This window comes from Camelina sativa, chromosome 17 (assembly GCF_030686135.1).
Source record: "Camelina sativa cultivar CO46 ecotype springtype chromosome 17, ASM3068613v1".
Lineage (NCBI taxonomy): Eukaryota > Viridiplantae > Streptophyta > Magnoliopsida > Brassicales > Brassicaceae > Camelina > Camelina sativa.
Window position 1 is genome coordinate 37,774,045 of NC_141896.1, and position 21,846 is coordinate 37,795,890.

Sequence of the window (21,846 nt, forward strand, 5' to 3'; positions counted from 1 at the left end):
CTGGCCACTGGTTCTCCGACTCGAAGCTTGGTTGTACCATCCTACAAACTTGTTGACAGTCTCATTTATTTTTTTCCACCTCTGCTTACATTGACTGACCCCTCTCTTTGGTTTACCCACTACTGCTTCACTCTCTCCATAGTAGAATGCAATTCGCTCCCAAAAGGAACCACCCTTTTGCCCATTGCCCACGACTGGATCTTTGCTAGTGTTTAACCAACCACTGATCAAGACAATATCTTCCTGGACAGTCCATCGGATTCTAGCTTCCCTTGTATTTTCATCTACCTCTTTAACATCACTAAATTGTGTACTAAACTGAGGGATAGGTGATGAGCTTATTTGAATAGGTGAAGAGCCTATTGGATAGGTGATGAGCTTGTTTGGATAGGAGGAGAAAAAGATGGAAGAGATTCTGGATTATTCACCCCAACTTGGCTAGTCAAGAGGTCTATAAAGTTTATAGAAAAAGAATTCATACCCTAAAGTCTATGAAAGAAGGAGAGAAGAAGAATTGGCTTGGGGATAGAGAACCATAGAAGCGACATAAATAGCAAATCTCCGAGACCATTTATGAGATGAAGGAGAAGGAAGAGTTTGGTAGTTGGGTTTATTGTAAAGCTTTAAGGTTAGGTTTACAAATGTTTTTTGTGTTTAAGTGTTACACCTACCAAGCATTTAGTAAGTGCTTAACTACCAAGCATTTAGTAAGTTCTTAACTACCAAGTATTGAGAACTAATTCACAATAAGTGTTTAACTACCAAGCATTGAGAACTCATTCACAATAAGTGCTTAACTACCAAGCAGTGAGAACTACCAAGCATTGAGAATTAAAAAAGCTTTTTAACGTTACCTTTTGTGAGAAGCAGCGATGAAAGCAAAGATGTATATATCTCTGTGTATTACGTGCTTTCCATGGCATAATGTGTATGCTCTGTTTCAAATATGCATATAAGAAGAAAGACATCGTTAATCATCATCATCTCCAACAAGAAAAACAAAATTCAAGCACACAATGAGAATAAATAACAATCTTTACCAACTAACTTATTTGGTCTCTCTAATTGTTCAAAAAGAGACATGTACCTCATTAGCCACGTTGTAGAGAGCTTCGTATAAACCAATCCAAACTAGTATGGTTGCTAAAGTTGGTAAGGAACCTAACATAAAACAACAAGAATGTGCACAACATCAGCAAAATTTAGTAAGCAAAAACTGGAATACAAAACTCATAACTTCTAGAGAAGTACCTGCCAATGGATTAACACCAGCTTGTTTATACAAGCGTGATGTCTCTAGTTGTATTCTCTCCTATATATCCAAAAAACAGAATAAACTGTCAAAGTCAGACTCAATCATCAACAAGTAGTAACTCAGATTCAAGCCAAAGAAAAAATTTCACCTGATTGCCTGCGTAACGTTGTTGAATCGCTTTAATCTTGGGTTGAAGATTTTGCATCACAAGTGTTGATTCAACCTTAAGCCAAAGATTCCAAAATCCATCAAACAATGCTCTCAAATCCAATAAATCCAATAAATATCAGAAAGCAAATCCAATGAATCTAAAGACCTCACTGTAAAACAACGCTAATTCCACAAACATTTATTGCTCAGAGAAGATCGAATTCAAACGAAACAAGAATATTTATAAAATATCAAACAACCCTATCGAGAATCCCAAACCCTAAAATTGAAACATATTGCGAATACTTTTTCTAATTTGGCAGCAGTGAGGGCTCTCTTGTATTCCACAGCCTTCTCCATAGGTCGAAGACTTGGATCAAATCGAAGAAGAAGAAGAAGACGAGACAAGATCTCTTTCTCGAGTTTATTCAGCAACTGATCTCGATAACATCTCATGAAGAAGAAGACGACGAGGCGAGATCATTGTTTCTGGAAAACGATCAAAGGTTCGATGGTTTTGATGTCATCGTCTCACACCTATTCGTCGTGTTTCATCTTTCGATTGTATCGAAAGAAAGAGAGAGAGAAGCGAAGGAAAGGAAGAAAAGATTAAAAAAAAAACAAAAACAAAACGTAACCAATAAACTAATGACACGTGTCATGTTTCTGAGGATCAAAAATTGTCTCGGCAGAGACCTGTGTCTCTGATATATTAAGATTAAAATTTTTTTTTTTTTTGTTATATTAGTAAACAAATCAAAGACATACCCATAGTATGTGCAATGGGATTGCTCTAACATAATCAAATTTGGACAGGGTTTTAATAGTCTAGTTGTCTTGGATCCTAGTCCCGGCCTTAAACAGTCACAAAACAAGGAAACTAGCAATATTTAAAAAAATTAGTACCATAATTGGTTAAGCTTAACCGCATTAGACTTGAAGAAATTGTATCAAACAGATTTATTCAAAAGAACATAAATGGAGAAGGCCATCAAGATCAAAAGGTAAGATTATTGAAGCTAACATCGAAATGAGATAGAAAGCTTGAGATCTTTCGGGGAACGTTGGGGTTAAAAATAGTCTGATCATTAGCTTTCGTGTACACGACAGTATGGCGTGAGCCATGATGTCTCAGTCTCGTTTTGGTGGTAGGGTTCTGACGATGAACAGGCCCTGAGAAACCGGTAATATCTCTACCAACTGTAATTAAGCAACAAGATTAGGTTATCAAGGTTTGCTCCCTCGTAGAAAGCAGCAACACACATCTAAACCATAAATGACAAAACCTTTGGTTAGTTGTTCATTCTAAAAGTAAACAAGAAGGTCAGGAGTGACAGATATCAATATAAACATGTGTGTGTGTGTGTGTGTCTTTACCATGATACATCGGATGAGGAAACACGCAAATCATATCGTTGTCACAAAACCAACCTACCATACATAAGATAAAAAGAGCTGAAAGAGTCAAGAAGCGTCATATAGTAAAATTTGATTAGTTACACTGTGATTTTGCACAATTTATTGTTGCACCTCTTTCATCTTTCTTCTACGCCCTTTAGATTCTATTAACCAAAGGTTTTGTCATTTAATATGGGTTAAATTACAATTTGAATTTTCACAAACTTCTTTTAGATTTCACAAACAAAATTATAGTATATATCAAATATACCTGAACAACATATACAATTGCATTAATTGTGAAGAAGCTTGACGTAAGACCATCAGTCTTTATTTGTTTGTTCACCGCGGCACAAAATCGAAATCATGAAGAAGCTAGAATAACTCAGAAAGAGAGTGGCGTCTAGCAGTAAGGAACGCAACTATATAATAAGTTGAATCAATTACACAATTGAGACTTTTTTCTTATATTCTTATGGGTTTAGGACTAATTGTCCGAACTCACAGAATTAGGCATTTTAATATTAATAAAATGATGAAATTGTCCTTGTAAACAATTCTCTCTATTTCACGATTGTTTCTCTACCGCCTGACAACTGCCGTGAATGGTCAAATCCGATTATCTTCCTCTTTCTCAGTAGTTTCTTAATTTGATTCATGAAAACTAAAGAGGAATTTTGATTGGTTTAGTGTTTATGATTTGAAACCCTTGGGTTCACTAGAGAGTATCCCCTTAGGGTTTAGCTTTCTTCATGCAAAAGAAAATAGAGATTTAGAAAGGTTTTGTGTTTAATGGATCAGAAAAGCCATGATTTTGGATTTATTGGATCAGAGAAGCCATAGTTTTGGTTGAAAGAGGTTTTGTGTTTTGGAGGCCAAATAATTGGTGTTGGAAGTGGCGGAGATGGTGGTGTTGATGGGAAGGTGAGAAGCCATGATTTTGGTCAGAAGAAGAAACGACGATTTTGATCTGCAGCAGAAAAAAAATTGTTGTTGTTGTGTCGTGAAGAGAAGGAAGGAGAAGACATAGATGGGCAAAACTAAAATTTTATCTAAACCAAAAATACTTATATTTGAGCGTAAAAGATTTGGTCCAACAAAGGCTCAAATCAATAAATATCCTATAATAAGTTTGTAGTGTTTAAATTGGTTTTTGAGGGGATGAGTTTAGTATTGATTTAGAAATTAATCATTTTGTATTTAGAAAAGGTATTCTTGAAAATGGACCAAAAGAGAAAGTATTTTTGTAAGGAACACAACTATTCAGTAAAAGAGTGTGGAATTATAAATATCAGAATAAAAGAAGGAAAAAGAATAATAAGATTGAGAATTTACCTCATGGTAAAGTAATGCCCAAAAGAGAATCACAAAACCATAGGTTTTCAAGAAACCAAGACTTGGAATATCAAGCAAGATAAGTTGCATAATCTACAAGATAACCATCAAAGTTTTGCAAATTTAAAAAGGCTAACATATATAATAAGTTGAATCAATTACACAATTAAGACTTTTTCTCAAATTCTTATGGGTTTAGGACTAATTGTCTGAACTCACAGAATTAGGCATTTTAAAATTTATAAAAAGACGAAATTTTCCTTGTAAACAATTCTCTCTATTTCACGATTGTTTCTCTCTCGCTTGCCAACCGCCGTGAATGATCCGTGAATGGTCAAATCCGATTATCTTCCTCCTTCTCATTAGTTTCTTAATTTGATTCATAAAAATCGAAGAGGAATTTTGATTGGTTTAGTGTTTATGATTTGAAACCCTTGGGTTCACTAGATAGCATTCCCTTAGGGTTTAACTTTCTTCATGAACAAAAAATAGAGATTGAAAGAGGTTTTGTGTTTATTGGATCAGAGAAGCCATAGTTTTGGTTGAAAAAGGTTTTGTGTTTTGGAGGCCAAAACAGTAAAACCTCTATAAATTAATAATGCTGGGACCAACACATTTTATTAATTTATAGTGATATTAATTTATCTATTGAAACTAGGACTTTATCAAGGTTCTACTTATGCATTGAATGTATGAGAATATGCAAACAGAGACATAAGCAGAGATGATGATGAATAGGATGCAAGGTGTTTCAATACCCTTATGATGTTGTAGCATAAAGGATGTCAATCCATAAAGAGTGTGATATGTAAGCATTCAAGATGTGATCAATGCATTCAAGTTAAGCCAAATATCAAGTTGATTTGTTTCTAACGACCTAATGACAATAATGAAAAGCAATGAAGTAAGGCAACTTAAGACAATACTAATGCTGAATTAAACTGTAGAACAAGTGCAATAAACAATACTAAGCAGAATTAACTAATAAGTAGAAGAAAAGAAGAACAGAACAATGCATAAACAAGAAAGTAAACTGGAGCTCGACCTAGCACTCGGTTGAGTGCATGGTCGAGTGGGTGGTCGAGTTGACAAGCGAATGAACAGAACCGAAACAGAGCATCAACAATACAGAGCAGGACGAAAGTAAAGCATACAACTAACGATTAAACAGGGTTCCAACAGGTAAATCAATAGATAAGGAAGGTCCTAAGGATGGATTCATGGGCTGGATTCAAGCTATGATTATCTAGAACTGGTCAACAAACCTCAATCAAACATGAGCTACCTCTAGACAATGATCTTCTAATACAAGTTAATCCAATCTCTTGGCAATAACAATCAAGCTAAGATACTCCCAATCTAGCTCTCACTAGCAAATATCATATAAAAGCAGGCATTAAACAACATATCATTATAGTCAAAAATCAACAAAACATATAATCTCTTAGCATGCTTCATGATAATCTCTAGATCTAGCCTTATCTAACAACTTAGACACTGGTGTGATGCTAAGATGATTAAGATCTAACCTTACCTTCTCAGATATAAGATTAGCATAGAGAATATCTAGCCTAGAAGAGATCTATAACAAACAAGCTTGACCAATCTAAACAACCATAACCATTATCCAGCCTAACCCATCCTGAAGATCTAACCAAACTACTAAGAATCACAAAACATGATGAAAAAAATCATAAACCCAGAAATTAATGAAACTTGCATGATTAGAAATATAAGACAAATATCTACAATATTGAAGAAGAAATCAAACTCAGATTCTCAATACTCAGAAAGTTATGGAACCAACAAGTATGAAAAATCTAGAGAAAAAGTGATAAAAAGTGGATTATGATGATGAAAACAAAAAGCTAAAAATCCCAAAAAAGTAAAAACTAGGTTTTGGTGGCTACAAGATATTATTTCTGACTCTCTCTGACTTGTTGGTGGCCATAAGGTACATTAAGTATATATAGGAAGGAATGAAAGCTCTAAATCTGCTAGCAGACAAAATAGAGAGGCGGCTGGAAGTGCTCGACCATGCTCGGTCGAGTGGCATGGTCGAGTGGCTTCTTCTTCTGTTTCTTTCACTGGTCGAGTCTTCGATCTGGGATGATATCTGGTCAGTAAAACAGGTATAACTCTTGAACGACAGCTGCGATTGACCTGATACCACCGGCATTGGAAAGATAACTCGATTTCCTACAACTCTCATGAAGACGTCTGAAGCTAAATCGCAACGAAAGATCTTCATTCGAATGGATCTTTGAGAAGCTCATTATGAATCCGACCATATACTCGACCGTGTGCCTGCTCGAGTGGTATGGTCAAGTGCCTTCTTTTCCCTTCCTAATACTTCCAATCCTCTTGTTTAGCTCCAGAAATAACAGCAAGTATTTCCTTACCCTTTTAGAGCTCCATAACACTTAATAATACTTCCAAATGCACAAATATATGCAATGCATGATTCTAAACATCTTAAGTGCATATTTGGACATAAATGGCTATAAAACCTAAGGAATGACTTCTATATGATGCAAAACATGAGCTAATCAAGGCCACAAATATGGTAATATATAGTGCCATCATCTATAAATTAATAATTATTATTTTATAGTGTAAATTAATAATTATTAATTTATAGATATATTTTTAATTGTTTAAATTTTTAAAAATTATAAATTGAGACGATTTTAGCAAAACAAAATTAAACTTTCGGATATTGTAAATTTTATGGTTTAGGAATTTAAATTGTAATATTTATAATACATTATTGACAATAAATTACAAATACTATAGACAAATTGACTTATACACATGACATACATAAATACAAATTTATGAATAATAATATCAATTCTCCTATTTTAATAATCTGTCAAATTATCAAATTGTAATTGATGCATATCTAAAAATTGAAAACTTTAAAATTTAACTATTTTTATGATATGTTATAAAATATTTTAGAGATATCATTATAGTTTAAAAATACAACATTACAATTGTTCTATAGAAATGAGATTTAGGAGAAACATACATTATTATATCAGTATGTATATATATTTATATATATATTATATGATTATTAATTTATAATATTATTGGGACCATATTTTATATGGAGATTTCAAAAAAGTTATTATCTTATTATCTTATCGAATTTTTTAAATTTTTACACTGTCCCGACTTGGGACCAGCAAAATTTATTAATTTATAGTGTTTATTAGTTTATAGATTACTGTAATTAGTGTTGGAAGTGGCGGAGATGGTGGTGTTGATGGGAAGGTGAGAAGCCATGATTTTGGTCAGAAGAAGAAACGACGATGTTGATCTGCGGCAGAAAAAAAAATTATTGTTGTTGTATTGTGAAGAGAAGGAAGGAGAAGACACATATGGGCAAAACTGAAATTTTATCTAAACCAAAAATACCTATATTTGATCAATAAATATCCCATAATAAGTTTGTATTGTTTAAACTGATTTTTGAGGGGATAGAGTTTAGTATTAATTTAGAAATTAATCATTTTGTATTAAGAAAAGGTATTCTTGAAAATGGACCACAAGAGAAAATATTTTTGTAAAATGGTATAGACAAAAGGTATTTTTGCAAATTTTCCAAATTTTTTTAATTAAGTTTACATTTTGACTTGAATTTCATCTCTATTACGTACTTTGTTATGTAGGATGTAAATCACCTATGTAAACAATGTTCACTAACTCATTTGAGCTAAAAAGTTAGTTGACAAAAAGAAAAGTTTTGTAAAGACCGTATCAACTGAAACTTTTTCACTATTTGATCATTCAATCTTTTATCCTTTAATTATTCTATGAAATTGAAAACTGTATTCAACTGAAATCTTTCCCCTATTTGATCATTCAATCTTCCATTCATGCTAAAACATCTTTTTAGTGTCCGATCTTGATCTCTTATATATATATGAATATGATTGATTTGCTCACAACCAAAACCCACAAAACAGTATTTACATGTTTCAAACACATGAAATTATTGGACTAGAAACAACAACCCTGTCATGTTTACAAACTTGCAAACAAATCATCTTCCAAAGATGAAGATCACACCACGTTTTTACTTGCCAAGTACATCCGCTACTGATTTCTTGACAATTTTGGAGAGCTCCTCTCTGAAACATGAGCAGAGAAAAAAAGGTTTAAAGAATAAAACTTACATTCAATTTCATAACCGCATTTCAAAACAAATACTTACCTATCCGGTTTGAACAAGAGATATCGATATGTGAACCACTGCAAATAACGCAAAACAAAAAAAAATGTATCAAAAGCTAGAAGTATCATATAACCCATTAATACTTCTTGATGAAATCAAGACTTATATTACTTACCGTAGAGAACAAGATACCAACTAGTTCGAACCCGGTCGAGATAACAGGCAATTTGTCGATTGCCTAATGAAACAAAAAAAGAACAAGTTTGTGTGAAAAATCTCACAACTTTAACAACACAAAGTTTTAAGTCTTTTTAGAACTATACCGTGATGAGGTTTAGTGATGCCCAGAGAGCTACAATAGCAGAAAAGGTCAAACCAATAAGACCTAACCGATCTTCAGAGTTATCCCACTGAAACAATTCACAATTCCCAAATCAAAACTAAAGGCATATATATGTGTAATTTAAGAACAGAGCAATTTAGGTGTTTTAGGGACTTACACCATTCTGAATTGAACTCAAGACGTCGAGATCAGTAGATGATTCTGAGCTTTCTCCACTAGCTTTCACCATAAGTGCTATGCTAATGCTACTATGGTTTCGAGTTAGAGGAGATGGAGAAAGATCAATCGTACCTCGACTTAGACAAAACGGGAGTTTCTGATTCGATGTGAGATTGGATTTTCTCTGTGCGAATGACAACGGCGAAGGCAAAGTTGCAGAAATCGAAGCCATTTTTTGTAATATGAACAAATAAAAAAACAGAGCAATAAAAATTGAAACTTTAGAGATTTGGAGACAATGACGATGAAATTTTTTTGGTTATGGGATTAAGAGATAGCCTTATCTTTGTATAATCCACGTGGCATGTCCTAAGTGGCATACCAAATCTCAGAGATGAAAACCCAACTCGCCACGTGTCTTAACGAGATCCATCAAATGAGTGAAGTTAGATTCTCTGACTATACAAATTACATCAGATCCACTCACTCACTTTGGTAACAAACGATCAACAAAGAGAGAGAGAGAGACATGGCGTCTTTTGCAACCGTCGCCGCCATACAACCCTCCGCCGCCGTGAAAGGACTCGGAGGCAGCTCTCTCGCCGGATCTAAGCTCTTCGTCAAGCCTTCTCGCCTGAGCTTTAAACCCAAATCCACCAGGTAAAAGTTATAAAGCTTTGAAACTTGGAATCTTGGATTGAGATTGATGAGGATTGGTTTTTTAAAAAAGGATGTTACTTTGTGGGGGTTTTTGTATAGAGCTGGTGCTGTGGTGGCTAAGTATGGAGACAAAAGTGTTTACTTTGATTTAGAAGATTTGGGCAACACAACAGGACAATGGGATGTCTATGGATCTGATGCTCCTTCTCCTTACAACCCACTTCAGGTCTTTTTTAAAAACTCTTAATCCTTAGAAATCTATATGCTTCTTCAAATTATGAGACTTTTTGATTGCTTGCTTGCAGAGCAAGTTCTTTGAGACATTTGCTGCTCCTTTCACAAAGAGAGGTTTGCTTCTCAAGTTTTTGATTCTTGGAGGAGGCTCTTTGCTTACCTACGTCAGTGCCAACTCGACCGGCGATGTTCTTCCGATTAAGAGAGGTCCTCAAGAGAAGCCTAAGCTGGGTCCTCGCGGCAAGCTTTAAATTTAGCTTTCTAAATCCTTCAAAAACAGTCAGAAACTTTCTTCCCAATTCTGTGAACAATGATTTATGTACATTGTGTTATTGTTAATGCTTTGTAATCTAGTTATGATGAATCAATGAATTTGCATTTCAAGTCTGCTGCAATACAATGGTGCTTTGGAATCATTTCAGATTGAAAATGCAAGAAACAAAACCTACTTTTACAAGAAAAGAAAAAAAGAAAGAAACCGATATTTTTATTTCAGGAGTATCGCGCGGTAGGACTCCTCATAGTTCCAAGAGATTCAAGATAAGAACTCTTCTTGTTGTTGTTTGTCATGATACCTGTGACTTTCGAAAACAACGGTTTCTCTCCTCCAAAATAGCTTTCTTTCTTCGGTTCGTTGTTTTTGTTATTACCCCATTGCATAACATCAGAAAGTGTTCCTGAAGCTATATCCTCTGAGAAACTTAGTCTTTCATCCTTAGGTTTCTCGTTCTCTTTCACAATATATCTGTTCTTAGAAGGTGCATTATTTGTAGGTTCTTGAGTTAGCTGATCAGCGTAAAGCACGTCTTCTATTCTCGACATCACCGTGTGAGCCAAACTCTCAAGCACTCTCGAGTAACTCTCCAATATCGCAAGTCCTACGTCCTGCAACAACCAAACACCTAATTTTCTTGAGACCAAAAAGAAAACACAACCAAAAAAAAATGTATATGTGGAAGTTTGGAGCTTTTATTTACTCTGTTGAATTGAATCTTGCTGATATCGAGTGAGGATTGTGAGATTCCAGGAAACCCTTGTTTCAATAGGAGCAAGATTGTTTCAGCTCTTTCTTCAAACTGTTCTCTTTTCTCAATACTCACTGTTGATCCCCAAGGTGACTTTGTGTCCTTCTGCACCATTTTCCTCTTCCATATCACAATCGATGCTTCGATTCTGTTCTTTAGATCAAGAATCTTGTGCTCAGATGATAAGTCCATTTCAATTAGGAACTGATCTGCATCAAACATCTCTAATGTTATCATTCTGTATATCACATCTCCCAAGCTAGCTCTCCCATTCTGTTCTCATCAGCAATACACAAAAACATCATATAAGGACCAGACCATAACATATTCTTGATGAATGTTTATGTTTTTTTTATTAAATAACCTTAGGAAGTGACTCAAGGTAGCTTTCAGGAATCTCCATTTCAGACAAAACTTGAGCGTTTATGGCCATTGCAGCTTTAAGGACTTGATTCACACATTCCTTCTGGCTCTGTAGAAACCTTCTTGATATCTCAGAGAGGCCGTTGGGTGGGACTTTAACCGCCGGTAACCACCATTTCTCATCATTCCTTGAATCAGAAGAATCAGGAGAATCTTTTTTGACATAATAAAACTCATCCTGATCCTTGAATTTATCAAGACAATCCTGCAAGAGTATGATATATAAATGTGAGATTAATATAATATACAGACTATGATTAGTATACTTGTGCTGTTGTTGTTGTTGTTCTTACGAGGAGCATTGCATCGAGTTTCTTAAGTGCAGGGATGTTACAGAGAAGATCTGTTCTTTGTCTTGTTGACATGACTTCCATTGAAGTTCCATCTTTGTTGGTTTGTTGTGTTGGAGCGAATTCGACTATATGATCAGCCACAGAGATAAGCCATCCAATTTCTCTTTTCCAACGTGCTTTTCTGTCCGCCGCCATTGGCTCTAAACGCCGTTGTTCTCCAAACGCAGACGCTGCAACAACAACAGAAATTACAGAACTTTACATCAAACTCATGAAAACAAAACAACTTCCATGAAACTGAAAGATTTAGGAACAAGAACTAACCTGCGAGATTTGTAATGGCGTTAGATAAAGCCAACGCCGACGAAACACCTTTTCCTCCTCCTGACATATCTTCTCCAAGAAGCAATTTCGAAAATTTCTCTTTCATTTGCTCCAAGGCTGCAATAACAAATAACATAATCTTTGATTTTTGCCCTAACTTATAGTCCAAAAAACAGGGTTTAACTTGCAACACAAGAAACCTAGAAGATATAATGATTTTACCTGCTTGTAATTGTGCCTCCATGGATTCGGCTGAAGGGACTCTCGGAAGCTTGTCGCTCCGGTTAGGGGTTACACCGCCTAGAGGCAAAGACGGTCGGTCAACGCTACTATTCATCCCAGGTTGACTCCTAAACATCATCTTGTCATAATCACCATCTTCCAAATTATCCGAACCATCCATCCTCATTGCACAATCTGAGCTCAAGCTTTTAACATGTCTAGGAGCTGAGTTTTCGTTCATGTTCTTGAAATGATACAATCTTGATTTGTAGCTCTCATGTTCTTGGTCCATTGCTTTTACCATTTACTAATCAAAACAATTTAAAAAATGAAAAGATTTATGTGTGTTTTGGAATCTCTTTTTTTTTAATTATCTTTTGTCTTCTCTTCGTGTAATAAAGAGGAGTTTTAGGAGATTTTGGAGAAGAAAACAAGACAAACTTAATTAACCAAAAAACCGGTGTTTGATTATTCAGACTTAGCAAATACAGAACACCATTATTTGACTTCTGTTAATAATGGTTTTTAGTTTAACCTTGATTATTTTAGTATCTATTTATGATTCGTTGTCCATAACCATAAACAAGTGAAAATGTGGTCAGATTGTTTAATTAGGGAGAAATAGAGAATTTTTTTTTTTTAATTTTCTTGGAATGTTTTTACTATTTATAAATGGATACTTGGTGGAATGTGGGCTGCACGTTACTAGAAATTTGTATTTCTCCACACACACACAAATTAAAACAAATCATTAAGGAGGACATGTTACTACGTACCCTTATCTGTAATCATTGTTCTTTATTTCTTGTTGTATTTTTTCTTCTTAAAGAACTCTGTTTCTCTACTAAATTAAGGATTATATATGTGATAGTATTTTCCACAACTTTGGCCCTTCTCTGAATTTCTATCAAACGAATTAAAAAAAAATCAAAGGAATTAAAAAAAAAAATTAATCAAATTATGGTAATGATGGATTAGTCTATTAACTTCTCAATTGAGGATGGATTATTTAGTCCTTTTTTACTTTGTTGCATTCCAAAAATATAATATATATAGAAAAATTCTTGTGCATTACACTTTTATTGATCACAAAAGCAAACAAATGTAACAAATGAAAGATCTCACATCATTGAATCAACTTCCACTCTTGGGTCTATCTACAGACTTAGAATTCAAACAAAGCTAAGATCTTACAAATTTGATTTTCATAGAAACAAAAGGAGGAAAAAAACATCCCCATGGTTATTATTAGGGTTGTGTAATTAATTAAGGAGTAGAAGCTCCTTTAAAGATGAGGAACTTAAGTTTCTCCAATTGAAAATAGATAAAAGTCCCTTGAGAATGTGTGAAGAAACAACCAAAATTTGATCCCACCACACATTGCCATCCACTCCCATATATCTCATCAAACTCCTGAATTCATCATCATACGACAAACAAAATCAACAAAGACGTTTATGACTTAGAATTTGAGTTAAAGAACAATGGTATACGTATACCAACCTTCTTGATGTGACCAGCAATGGCTTTACAGTCAAAGACATCATAAAGATCAAGAGCTTGAGAAGCAAAAGCCATAGCTTGCATCTGCATCTTCACTGGCATATCTGAATCTTCAACCATTGCTTTGCCTTCCAACATCTTCTCAATCTCTATCTCTCTCAATAACTCAAAATGTTTTGCAGATTCTCTTGTAAGACAAAAAGACAAGGGAAAGCTCTGGATCTTTATAGACACAAAAAGACACAAAATGAAAAAAAGATTCCTTCAAAATCTGATCTAATCTAATCAAGAAAACCCACCCATACGAAGATAAATAATGTCTCCTCTTTGAGAAAAATTGTGTGGGAAAATGTGCCTAACCTTTTTCGTTGTCGTCTTCTCTTCACTCGGTTTAGATGTCAATTACTTCCTCACGGGTTCTTGGAATCAAACTTCTTTATTCTTCTTTTTTTGGATTCAAAGTTCTTTCAAGAACGATAAATATTAGTATGACTATCCAAAAAAGAAATGCACAAACGAGCGAGCAACAACTGTTCTTTAAATTTAGTCAAAAATAGTTGATCATTTCTAAGATGACGGAGCTGATTAAAGCCAAAATTTTATAATTGCAAGATTAAAAAAAAGGAAATGGACAGTAAGGAAAAGAGTATAATAAAATAAGGTGTAATGACTCATTTGAGTAAATATATGTGTCTCTCTCTTACGTGTGTCCAAGTATTTTTGTCTTTCGACCTTCTAACTGGATAACGATGGAGAGGTGCATACTTAAATTAGTTAAACAGAAACACGTGAACATCTGTGATTAGCTAACGCTTCCACAAAAAATTCGGAGAAATGTCGATGTGGCATTTGGGTTCCATAAAATCTGATTAGCTAACCCATCTTAAAATTCAAAAAAAAAAAAAATTTAATGCAAATGATGTGTTTGATTTTCTTATGACTCGTTAGATTATTGAAGTAAGAAAAAATGCAACTACCATGCTTATAAGTTAAGGTAGTGAATGGTAACACCACTAAGTGCGGTATTCAAACAAAAAATAGAAAACCACTAATATGTCACCATTCACAATTTCATTTACCCATTTGCGTTTTGTTTCATTTAAAAAGTTGTACAGTGTGTGTTATTCAAGACATGCATAATTACACCTAAAATATCAAAAACGCACTTCAATTTTTCAATCTAGACAATACCCTGCGTTTTTAGCAAATCCGCACCCATAATTAATAATCTCATTTAATAATAGTAGAACATCTGTATAAAATTAAACATACAACACAAAAATATTATCATACACAAATTCTTTTATATCACTTAAAAAAAGTTGATTTTTTTTCTTTTTCCTTTTTTCATTCAAGTATCCATTATTATTTGAAAGTATTTTTTTATAGTTGACTTATTATTATGATTAGTTTAAAAGGTTATGAGTTTAATGTGTATTTATGTAATTAAGTTATGCTTTAGCAAATAACTTTTTTTGACAAGTTTTAGCAAATAACTAATAAATACAATTTAATTATTTGAAACAAACAATCAATAGCTTATTAGATTAGATTTATAATTATCATTATAATTATTATTATTATGGTTATCAGATATAATTATATTATCATATATACAAAATTATGTGCAAATATAATCAATTTAGCGATATATATTTCATGAACTGCAATTACATTTTTTTTACCATTCAAATATTCTATTGTAAACCGCAAATAGTTTTTTTCACCAATTAAATTTTATTATGTACCGCTTATTTTGTATAAACCGCACTTGTCCCGCAAACCACTTGTACCGCAGTTGATCCGTACCGCACTCTAAAACCGCTTTCCCCACACAACCAAATACGCTGTCACCATTCAGACCCTAGTTGCAAAAAGAAATCTCTAAACTGAAGTTATTCTATAAAAAAGTACAACACAATTTTTAGTTTAGTAAAAGGGTTAATTTGTGTGATAACCAAAATCACAAACAAAATTAAAATATAGCACTATATTCAAAAAAATTAGGAGAATTAGAGAAAGGTAGTATACAATCACTATTTTGGTGTTTGGTGGTAATGGAGAGCTGGTGGTCGGAGGTAGCCGGCGGAGGTGGTCGGCAGAGATGACCGGTGGAGGTGGCGGGAAGTGGTTCCGGCGGTGGTTCGGTAGAGGTGGCCGACGGTAGTTCCGGCAGAAGCGGCTGGCAAAAGTGATAGTAAATGGGTAGGTAGGAGTGGTGAAAGGGTAAGATGATATACATTGTAGTTATTATAGTGTATATTATAGTTATATGGCTAGAATAATTAGGGATTTAATTTTAGTTTTTTTTTAAGTTAGTTTTGCCAATTTTCCTTAGTAAAATACACTACCATCATAATGTATTGCCACAACTTTTTGAATAGATTGACATGTTTTTTACTAAAATAAAATAAAATTCGTATATTCTAAATATTATTATTATTTCAACATCAAACTTTCCATAACTAAAGTCTAAAATGTTATATATAGTATTATTCTTAGTCAAAAAAATTCCACTATCTTTGCAAAAAAAAAGCAACAAAATATTTTATTTTTCTTTATTTTGTTTTGACTTTTGACTAACAAACACAATAACACATGTGGAGTCTTCTTGGCTCCCGCCGTTAAACCTGGTGAGATTTTAAAGCTTTTTTTTTTTTTTCATTTCACGACGATCTCTTCTCGTCTCCGATCAATCACTCTTCAAAGTCCGACGAAAAAAAAAAGAAAAACCCAAAATCGCAATGTCGTTAATTTCAAAACCCACTTCAAAAGTCTCCACCTTTACCTTCACCCTCCTCTTACTCCTCAGTTTCGTAATCATCGTCGCGTATTCATCACCGGACTCCAATGTCGAAGCAAACGAACCCGGATCCGGATCCGGATCCGACGAAGATCTTGAACAGCTTCTAGCAGTAGACGAGCAATTACAAGAAGATCATCGACCTGAACAACAATCTGAAGCCAAAACAGTGAGCAAAGCTCAGAGGATCGTACTCGAACTCAATGGTGACAACGCGAAGCGAGTGATCAATGGGAACGAGTTCGTGATGGTTCTAGGTTACGCGCCTTGGTGTGCGAGAAGCGCTGAGCTTATGCCGAGATTCGCCGAGGCTGCGACGGCTTTGAAAGAGATTGGTAGTTCGATTTTGATGGCTAAGATCGATGGCGATAGGTATTCCAAGATTGCGTCTGAGTTTGAGATTAGAGGCTTCCCTACGCTTCTTCTCTTCGTTAATGGCACTTCTCAGACTTACAATGGTGGATCTTCTGCGTAAGTTATCCCCAATTTAGCTTTAGTGAGAAAGTTCTGATTTTGATTTGTAGTTGATTTGATTTTTACGGTTTATGAGATATGTTTCAGAGAGGATATAGTCATCTGGGTGCAAAAGAAGACTGGTGCACCAATCATTACAGTTAATACAGTTGATGAAGCTCAGAGCTTTTTGAAGAAGTATCATACTTTTGTACTTGGTCTGTTTGAGAAGCTTGAGGTATTTGGAATTTGGATACTGAAACTGTAGATTTGAAATTGTGTAGACTTGTTTTGGAATGTAAGTGTTGTTGATATGTGTGTTGTTCGTTTGCGTAGGGTTCTGAACATAACGAATTTGTTAAAGCTGCAAAATCAGATGACGAAATCCAGTTTGTACAAACAAGCAATAGCGATGTTGCGAAACTTCTATTTCCTGACCTTAAAACCAATAATGTCTTTATTGGTATGGTTAAAACTGAGGCTGAAAGGTTTACTGTATATGGTAAGCTTGCTGCTAGATTTGAAGACCTCTCTTGTTATTATCATATCTGTTTTCTTCCTATATTTATCTTGAGAAGCGGTAACACGAGTCGGCAGTGCAGATGGATCTTACAAGATGGAGAAGATATTGGAGTTTCTAGGCAGCAACAAGTTTCCTCTGATTACAAAATTGACTGATACCAATACTGTTTGGGTTTACTCCAGTCCTGTTAAGCTTCAGGTTAGAAGTTTTTGTGATTTCAGTTTGTATCTGCTACCAGTTTTGGTTCTGCCTTTCTTCGCCTGTGATTATGTTTTAAGTATAATTCTGTTTCTTTTTTCCTTTTTTTCCTTCCTTTGTTAGGTTATGCTCTTCTCCAAGGCTGCTGACTTTCAGAAAATTGCTCAGCCTCTTGAAGATATTGCAAGAAAACTTAAATCCAAGGTAATTTCTCTGATGGTGAATTTTGAAAGACCAGACAGATTTATAACTGCTTATTCTTTTCTTGCAGCTGATGTTTATATATGTCGATATAACAAATGAGAACCTTGCAATGCCATTCTTGACCTTATTCGGAATAGAAGATGCTAATAAAACTGTTGTAAGTTTTGGATACTTGTTTCAGTCTTTCTGATTGACACTTTGTGATATACTGATAATATAGCTGCAAAAAGATGTGATTAATCTACAGTTCTCTTCAACAGGTTGCTGCTTTTGATAACAACCTGAACTCCAAGTATTTGCTTGAATCAGATGCAACACCAAACAATATAGAAGTACGAATTTGTTTTGCCTTTTCGACTTGTTCCTTTCAAATATTCATATATTAACTGATTCTTGTGATCCTCTTGTCGATCTGCAATTTAGGAGTTTTGTTCAGGACTTGCTCATGGAACTGTTTCACGTTACTATAGGTCAGAGCCAATTCCAGATAATGTGAGTGTGACTTTGCATGTTCTTTTTCGGATATTATTGAGTTTGAAGAGACTTGGAACATGTACAAGCTAAAGATTAAATAACCTGGTGAAATCTGTAGGAAAATGCAAGTATAGTGACTGTGGTAGGAAAGACTTTTGATGAGTTGGTGTTGAACAGCCACGAGAATGTTCTTCTTGAGGTTAGTAATCCTGATTAGCCTCTCTGCTAAACCAAACAATTTATTCATTGACATCAACATTGATAACATGGATCTTGTGGGGAAAACCGTAAACAGGTACATACACCGTGGTGTGTGAAATGTGAGGCTGTAAGCAAACAAGTCGAGAAATTGGCTAAGCATTTCAAAGGCTTTGAGAATCTTGTTTTTGCAAGAATTGATGCATCTGCAAATGAGCATACTAAACTAGAGGTGAATCAAAATCTTTCCCTGCAACAAAACTGGCAATTCCGGAATGCGCAAGCTAAATCTTTATTGATTGTTGATGACAGGTCGATGATGAATATCCTATGATCTTGCTCTACAAATCTGGTGAAAAGGAGAAACCGGTAAGAACCATTTTGAAAGAACTCACTTCAGCTCAATCCCTTTTCGACTTCATTACTTTTTGGTTTTCTCAGTTATAAGCTTTATACAAAGTAACTTACCCGTTTTGTTCTGCAGTTAAAGCTATCAACGAAATTGAGCGCCAAGGACATGGCTGTTTTTATCAATGAAGAGTTGAAACCAAAGGATGGGTCTGCTGCTAAAGATGAATTGTAGTCAAGTTTGAGGAAATACAGACATAAGAAACAGAAAGATAATAGATGATAATTTTTGTGACACATTACATGATTTTGATTTTGATACTGTGGAACCCAATTCGTTACAATCTGTAACTCAATGAATATTGAAATTACATTTCCAAAAGTTATATTGTATGGTACAAAATCAAATGTGCCAAAGAAAAACGAAATGTAGGTATCCTCTGCAACAAACTTTTGCTGGATTTTAGCATTCACACCCTGTTGATCTTTGTTGCTGACCTCCGGCAACATCAATGGTGTCAGGAAGGTATCTGACGAGGTAACAGAGAAGAAAGTTACAAGATAAGACTTTAACGAATGAAAAAGTGATGCAAATTTGGCAGAAAAAGGTTAGTTGTACTTACGGTTCTTCTTCAGGTTCATTCTTGAAAGCATTTTTGTTTATGCATTCGAAAGCCGCATCCACGTTAAACCCTTCTTTGGCAGAAGTCTCAAAGTAAGGAATGTTTCCTTTAGACGCACACCATGCCTTTGCCTTCTTCTCAGAAACCTGACAATATGGGACAACTTAAGCATAACCAAACACTATAGAGTATTCATGAAAATGTGGATGAACAAGATAAAGTCTCACCACTCGGCTCTTGCCACCATCAACATCAGTCTTGTTCCCCAACACGACAAACGGGAAGTTTTCAGGATCTGAAGGACTAGCCTATACAATGTCACAAAAAGAAGATGAAACATCTTAGATTATAGCAAAGATACTCCAAACTTATCTATCAATGAGTATGGGTAGAAGAAGGTTATTATTACCTGAATCAAGAACTCTTCCCTCCAGTTATTAAGATTATCAAAAGACTTCATAACATTGACATCATACACAAGAACACAACAATCCGCTCCTCTGTAAAACGCAACTCCCAAACTTTGGAATCTTTCTTGCCCAGCAGTATCCCAAATCTGTATTACATCAAAAGATTCAATACATACATATTTGTATCATTCTCCTAAGAAACACCCACAAAGCAAGATTTTAACTTTTTCTCTGACCCAAAAAGTTAAAAACCTAAGAAAGATCCAATCAGAATATTCCACGAATCATATAAAAATGTTTGAATCATTCAAACAAACGAGAAAGAGACACAAACACATAGATTGTACCTGTAAAGTGAAGATTCTGTCATCAATCTGAACCTCCTTAGTTAAAAAATCTGCTCCAATCGTTGCTTTATACTGATTACTAAATTTGCGATTCACAAACCTAAAAACACGAAACCAAATCAATCCAAACAAATTAAAGATTTTAACAAAAAATAAAAACATTACAAGTAAAACAGACATATAGATCTAGAAAACATACTGATTCATCAACGAAGTCTTCCCAACTCTGGCCACAAGAAACAACAACGGATCAAAATAATGAACAAATCAAATCTATGTAAAAAAAAAAAAAAAATGTAGGAATCGAAGAGATGTTGAAAAAAGTGTACCCGCTGTCACCAAGAATGATAACCTTAAGAAGAACTCTACGGCGAGAAGACATTGATGGATTTTGAGCTTATTTGATTTTTCTTATGACCGAAGAAACTGTCTCTCTGTTTTTGTGTCTCCTCTCCTCTCTTCTTTCGTGTGATTCTGGTTGAGAGAAAGCGAAATTGCAGAAAAAAAAATAATAAAAAAGGGTTAATAATATTCGCTAAATAACAGCAAGGTACACTATTTTAAATCTTTTTGTTTACTAGACTACCCTTCCTTTATTTAGTCATCTTATAATCTTATTCTATAACAAAAGAAAATTAAAAAGTAATTAGTATTAGATTTTATACTAAATAAATTAAAAAGTAATGGGTCTAATTATGTTATGTAACGGTCTAATGGGTCTAGTTATGTTTACTTTTTCATATATTTTTTTAAGTACCATTGACTAATGTATAATAAGAAAAATTAAAAAGTAATGGACCCACTAGACCCATTACTTTTTCATATAATACATAAAATTAATAAAAAAGTGTTTTTTTCCTGATGAATTTTTTAAACAAACATATATTACTCAATTAATATAAAAAGTGTGCGTTCAACATACATATATAGTAAATTCTAAAATTTTAAAAAGTTTACAATTTATAACTGATATATCTAAACTTAATAAAAAGTTTAAAATTATAAATATTTAAAAATATTAAATTTTTAAATTTACACAAACGAATTATATTACATGACGGGTTATATGACATTACATGATCGAATTAATAATACTAAAAAATAAACTATCAGTAATATGATATTTCAATAAGGGTTAAATCCTTATTTTAATGTTTTAACAACACCAATATAAAATATGTTGAATCAAACTGATTTAATTAAGATTATAATAAACAAAAATTATTGTGCGGTATACCATGGTTTATATATTAAATCACTAAAATTAGAAAATAGTATATTAGCAAAATAGTAATAAAATAGTATATTAAAAAAAGAAAACTTACCTTGTTGTATACCGCGGGTCATAATCTAGTTATGTTATGTAACGGTCTAATGGGTCTAATTATGTTTACTTTTTCATATATTTTATTTAAGTACCATTGACTAATGTAGTAATGATGTTCCTTACACACCATGTTTCTAAAAATATTTTTTTTTGCATAAATATATTGAAAGGATTTCATTTACTCCCTTTGTATCAGAAAAGATTATGTTTTAGAATTTTTACAAAGATTAAGAAAATAATAAATGATGTATTATTGGTAATTAATTTTGCTTTTAGTACTCATTTAGTTGTGCTTTTTTAATACTTGTCAATCAACTACATAAACACATTTAATTCTGTATTGTAAAAGTAAAAATATTAATTAGTTAAAAATAAAAATGCATTAAATATACTAAAAAAATCATCTTCTGTGATACAAGTAAAAATCC

At 33.8% G+C, this 21,846-nt stretch overlaps 6 protein-coding genes and 1 pseudogene across 7 annotated transcripts; 2 read left to right on the plus strand and 5 right to left on the minus strand.

Moving 5' to 3' along the window:
• Positions 1-2,536: 2,536 nt before the first annotated feature.
• Positions 2,537-4,228, minus strand: LOC147924837 (tobamovirus multiplication protein 3-like; annotated as a pseudogene).
• A 3,810-nt stretch (positions 4,229-8,038) lies between these two features.
• On the minus strand, positions 8,039-9,267 carry LOC104758539 (protein CURVATURE THYLAKOID 1C, chloroplastic). Its single transcript, XM_010481424.3, has 5 exons — positions 8,825-9,267; positions 8,648-8,734; positions 8,500-8,562; positions 8,364-8,401; positions 8,039-8,280 (listed from the first exon to the last, which is right to left on the minus strand). The coding sequence occupies exons 1-5, from the start codon at positions 9,056-9,058 to the stop codon at positions 8,226-8,228; spliced, it is 477 nt and encodes a 158-aa protein (XP_010479726.1). The 5' UTR covers positions 9,059-9,267; the 3' UTR covers positions 8,039-8,225.
• A 56-nt stretch (positions 9,268-9,323) lies between these two features.
• LOC104758542 (photosystem I reaction center subunit VI-2, chloroplastic) lies at positions 9,324-10,115 on the plus strand. The gene is made up of 3 exons (XM_010481429.3): positions 9,324-9,486; positions 9,586-9,712; positions 9,792-10,115. The coding sequence occupies exons 1-3, from the start codon at positions 9,356-9,358 to the stop codon at positions 9,969-9,971; spliced, it is 438 nt and encodes a 145-aa protein (XP_010479731.2). The 5' UTR covers positions 9,324-9,355; the 3' UTR covers positions 9,972-10,115.
• On the minus strand, positions 10,075-12,581 carry LOC104758541 (rop guanine nucleotide exchange factor 11). Its single transcript, XM_010481427.3, has 6 exons — positions 12,008-12,581; positions 11,786-11,902; positions 11,462-11,691; positions 11,110-11,373; positions 10,698-11,018; positions 10,075-10,605 (listed from the first exon to the last, which is right to left on the minus strand). The coding sequence occupies exons 1-6, from the start codon at positions 12,309-12,311 to the stop codon at positions 10,213-10,215; spliced, it is 1,629 nt and encodes a 542-aa protein (XP_010479729.1). The 5' UTR covers positions 12,312-12,581; the 3' UTR covers positions 10,075-10,212.
• A 459-nt stretch (positions 12,582-13,040) lies between these two features.
• LOC104758540 (uncharacterized) lies at positions 13,041-14,069 on the minus strand. Of its 2 annotated transcripts, none has more exons than XM_019239265.2 (3): positions 13,871-14,069; positions 13,511-13,732; positions 13,041-13,420 (listed from the first exon to the last, which is right to left on the minus strand). In XM_019239265.2, the coding sequence occupies exons 2-3, from the start codon at positions 13,646-13,648 to the stop codon at positions 13,274-13,276; spliced, it is 285 nt and encodes a 94-aa protein (XP_019094810.1). In that variant the 5' UTR covers positions 13,649-13,732; positions 13,871-14,069; the 3' UTR covers positions 13,041-13,273. The 2 variants fall into 2 exon arrangements, with proteins under 2 accessions (XP_019094810.1, XP_087350556.1); XM_087494430.1 differs by having other exon boundaries at positions 13,511-13,697; positions 13,871-14,001.
• Positions 14,070-16,028: 1,959 nt separating this feature from the next.
• On the plus strand, positions 16,029-19,093 carry LOC104758544 (protein disulfide isomerase-like 1-5). Its single transcript, XM_010481431.2, has 12 exons — positions 16,029-16,784; positions 16,875-17,004; positions 17,103-17,268; positions 17,369-17,487; positions 17,611-17,691; positions 17,759-17,848; positions 17,952-18,023; positions 18,115-18,183; positions 18,284-18,364; positions 18,461-18,595; positions 18,676-18,732; positions 18,848-19,093. Exons 1-12 carry the CDS (start codon positions 16,255-16,257, stop codon positions 18,944-18,946), a joined length of 1,629 nt encoding a protein of 542 aa, XP_010479733.2. The 5' UTR covers positions 16,029-16,254; the 3' UTR covers positions 18,947-19,093.
• LOC104758543 (ras-related protein RABG3d) lies at positions 18,998-20,712 on the minus strand. Its single transcript, XM_010481430.3, has 7 exons — positions 20,421-20,712; positions 20,291-20,317; positions 20,092-20,191; positions 19,744-19,890; positions 19,562-19,642; positions 19,335-19,480; positions 18,998-19,241 (listed from the first exon to the last, which is right to left on the minus strand). The coding sequence occupies exons 1-7, from the start codon at positions 20,471-20,473 to the stop codon at positions 19,175-19,177; spliced, it is 621 nt and encodes a 206-aa protein (XP_010479732.2). The 5' UTR covers positions 20,474-20,712; the 3' UTR covers positions 18,998-19,174.
• Between the last annotated feature and the right edge of the window lie 1,134 nt (positions 20,713-21,846).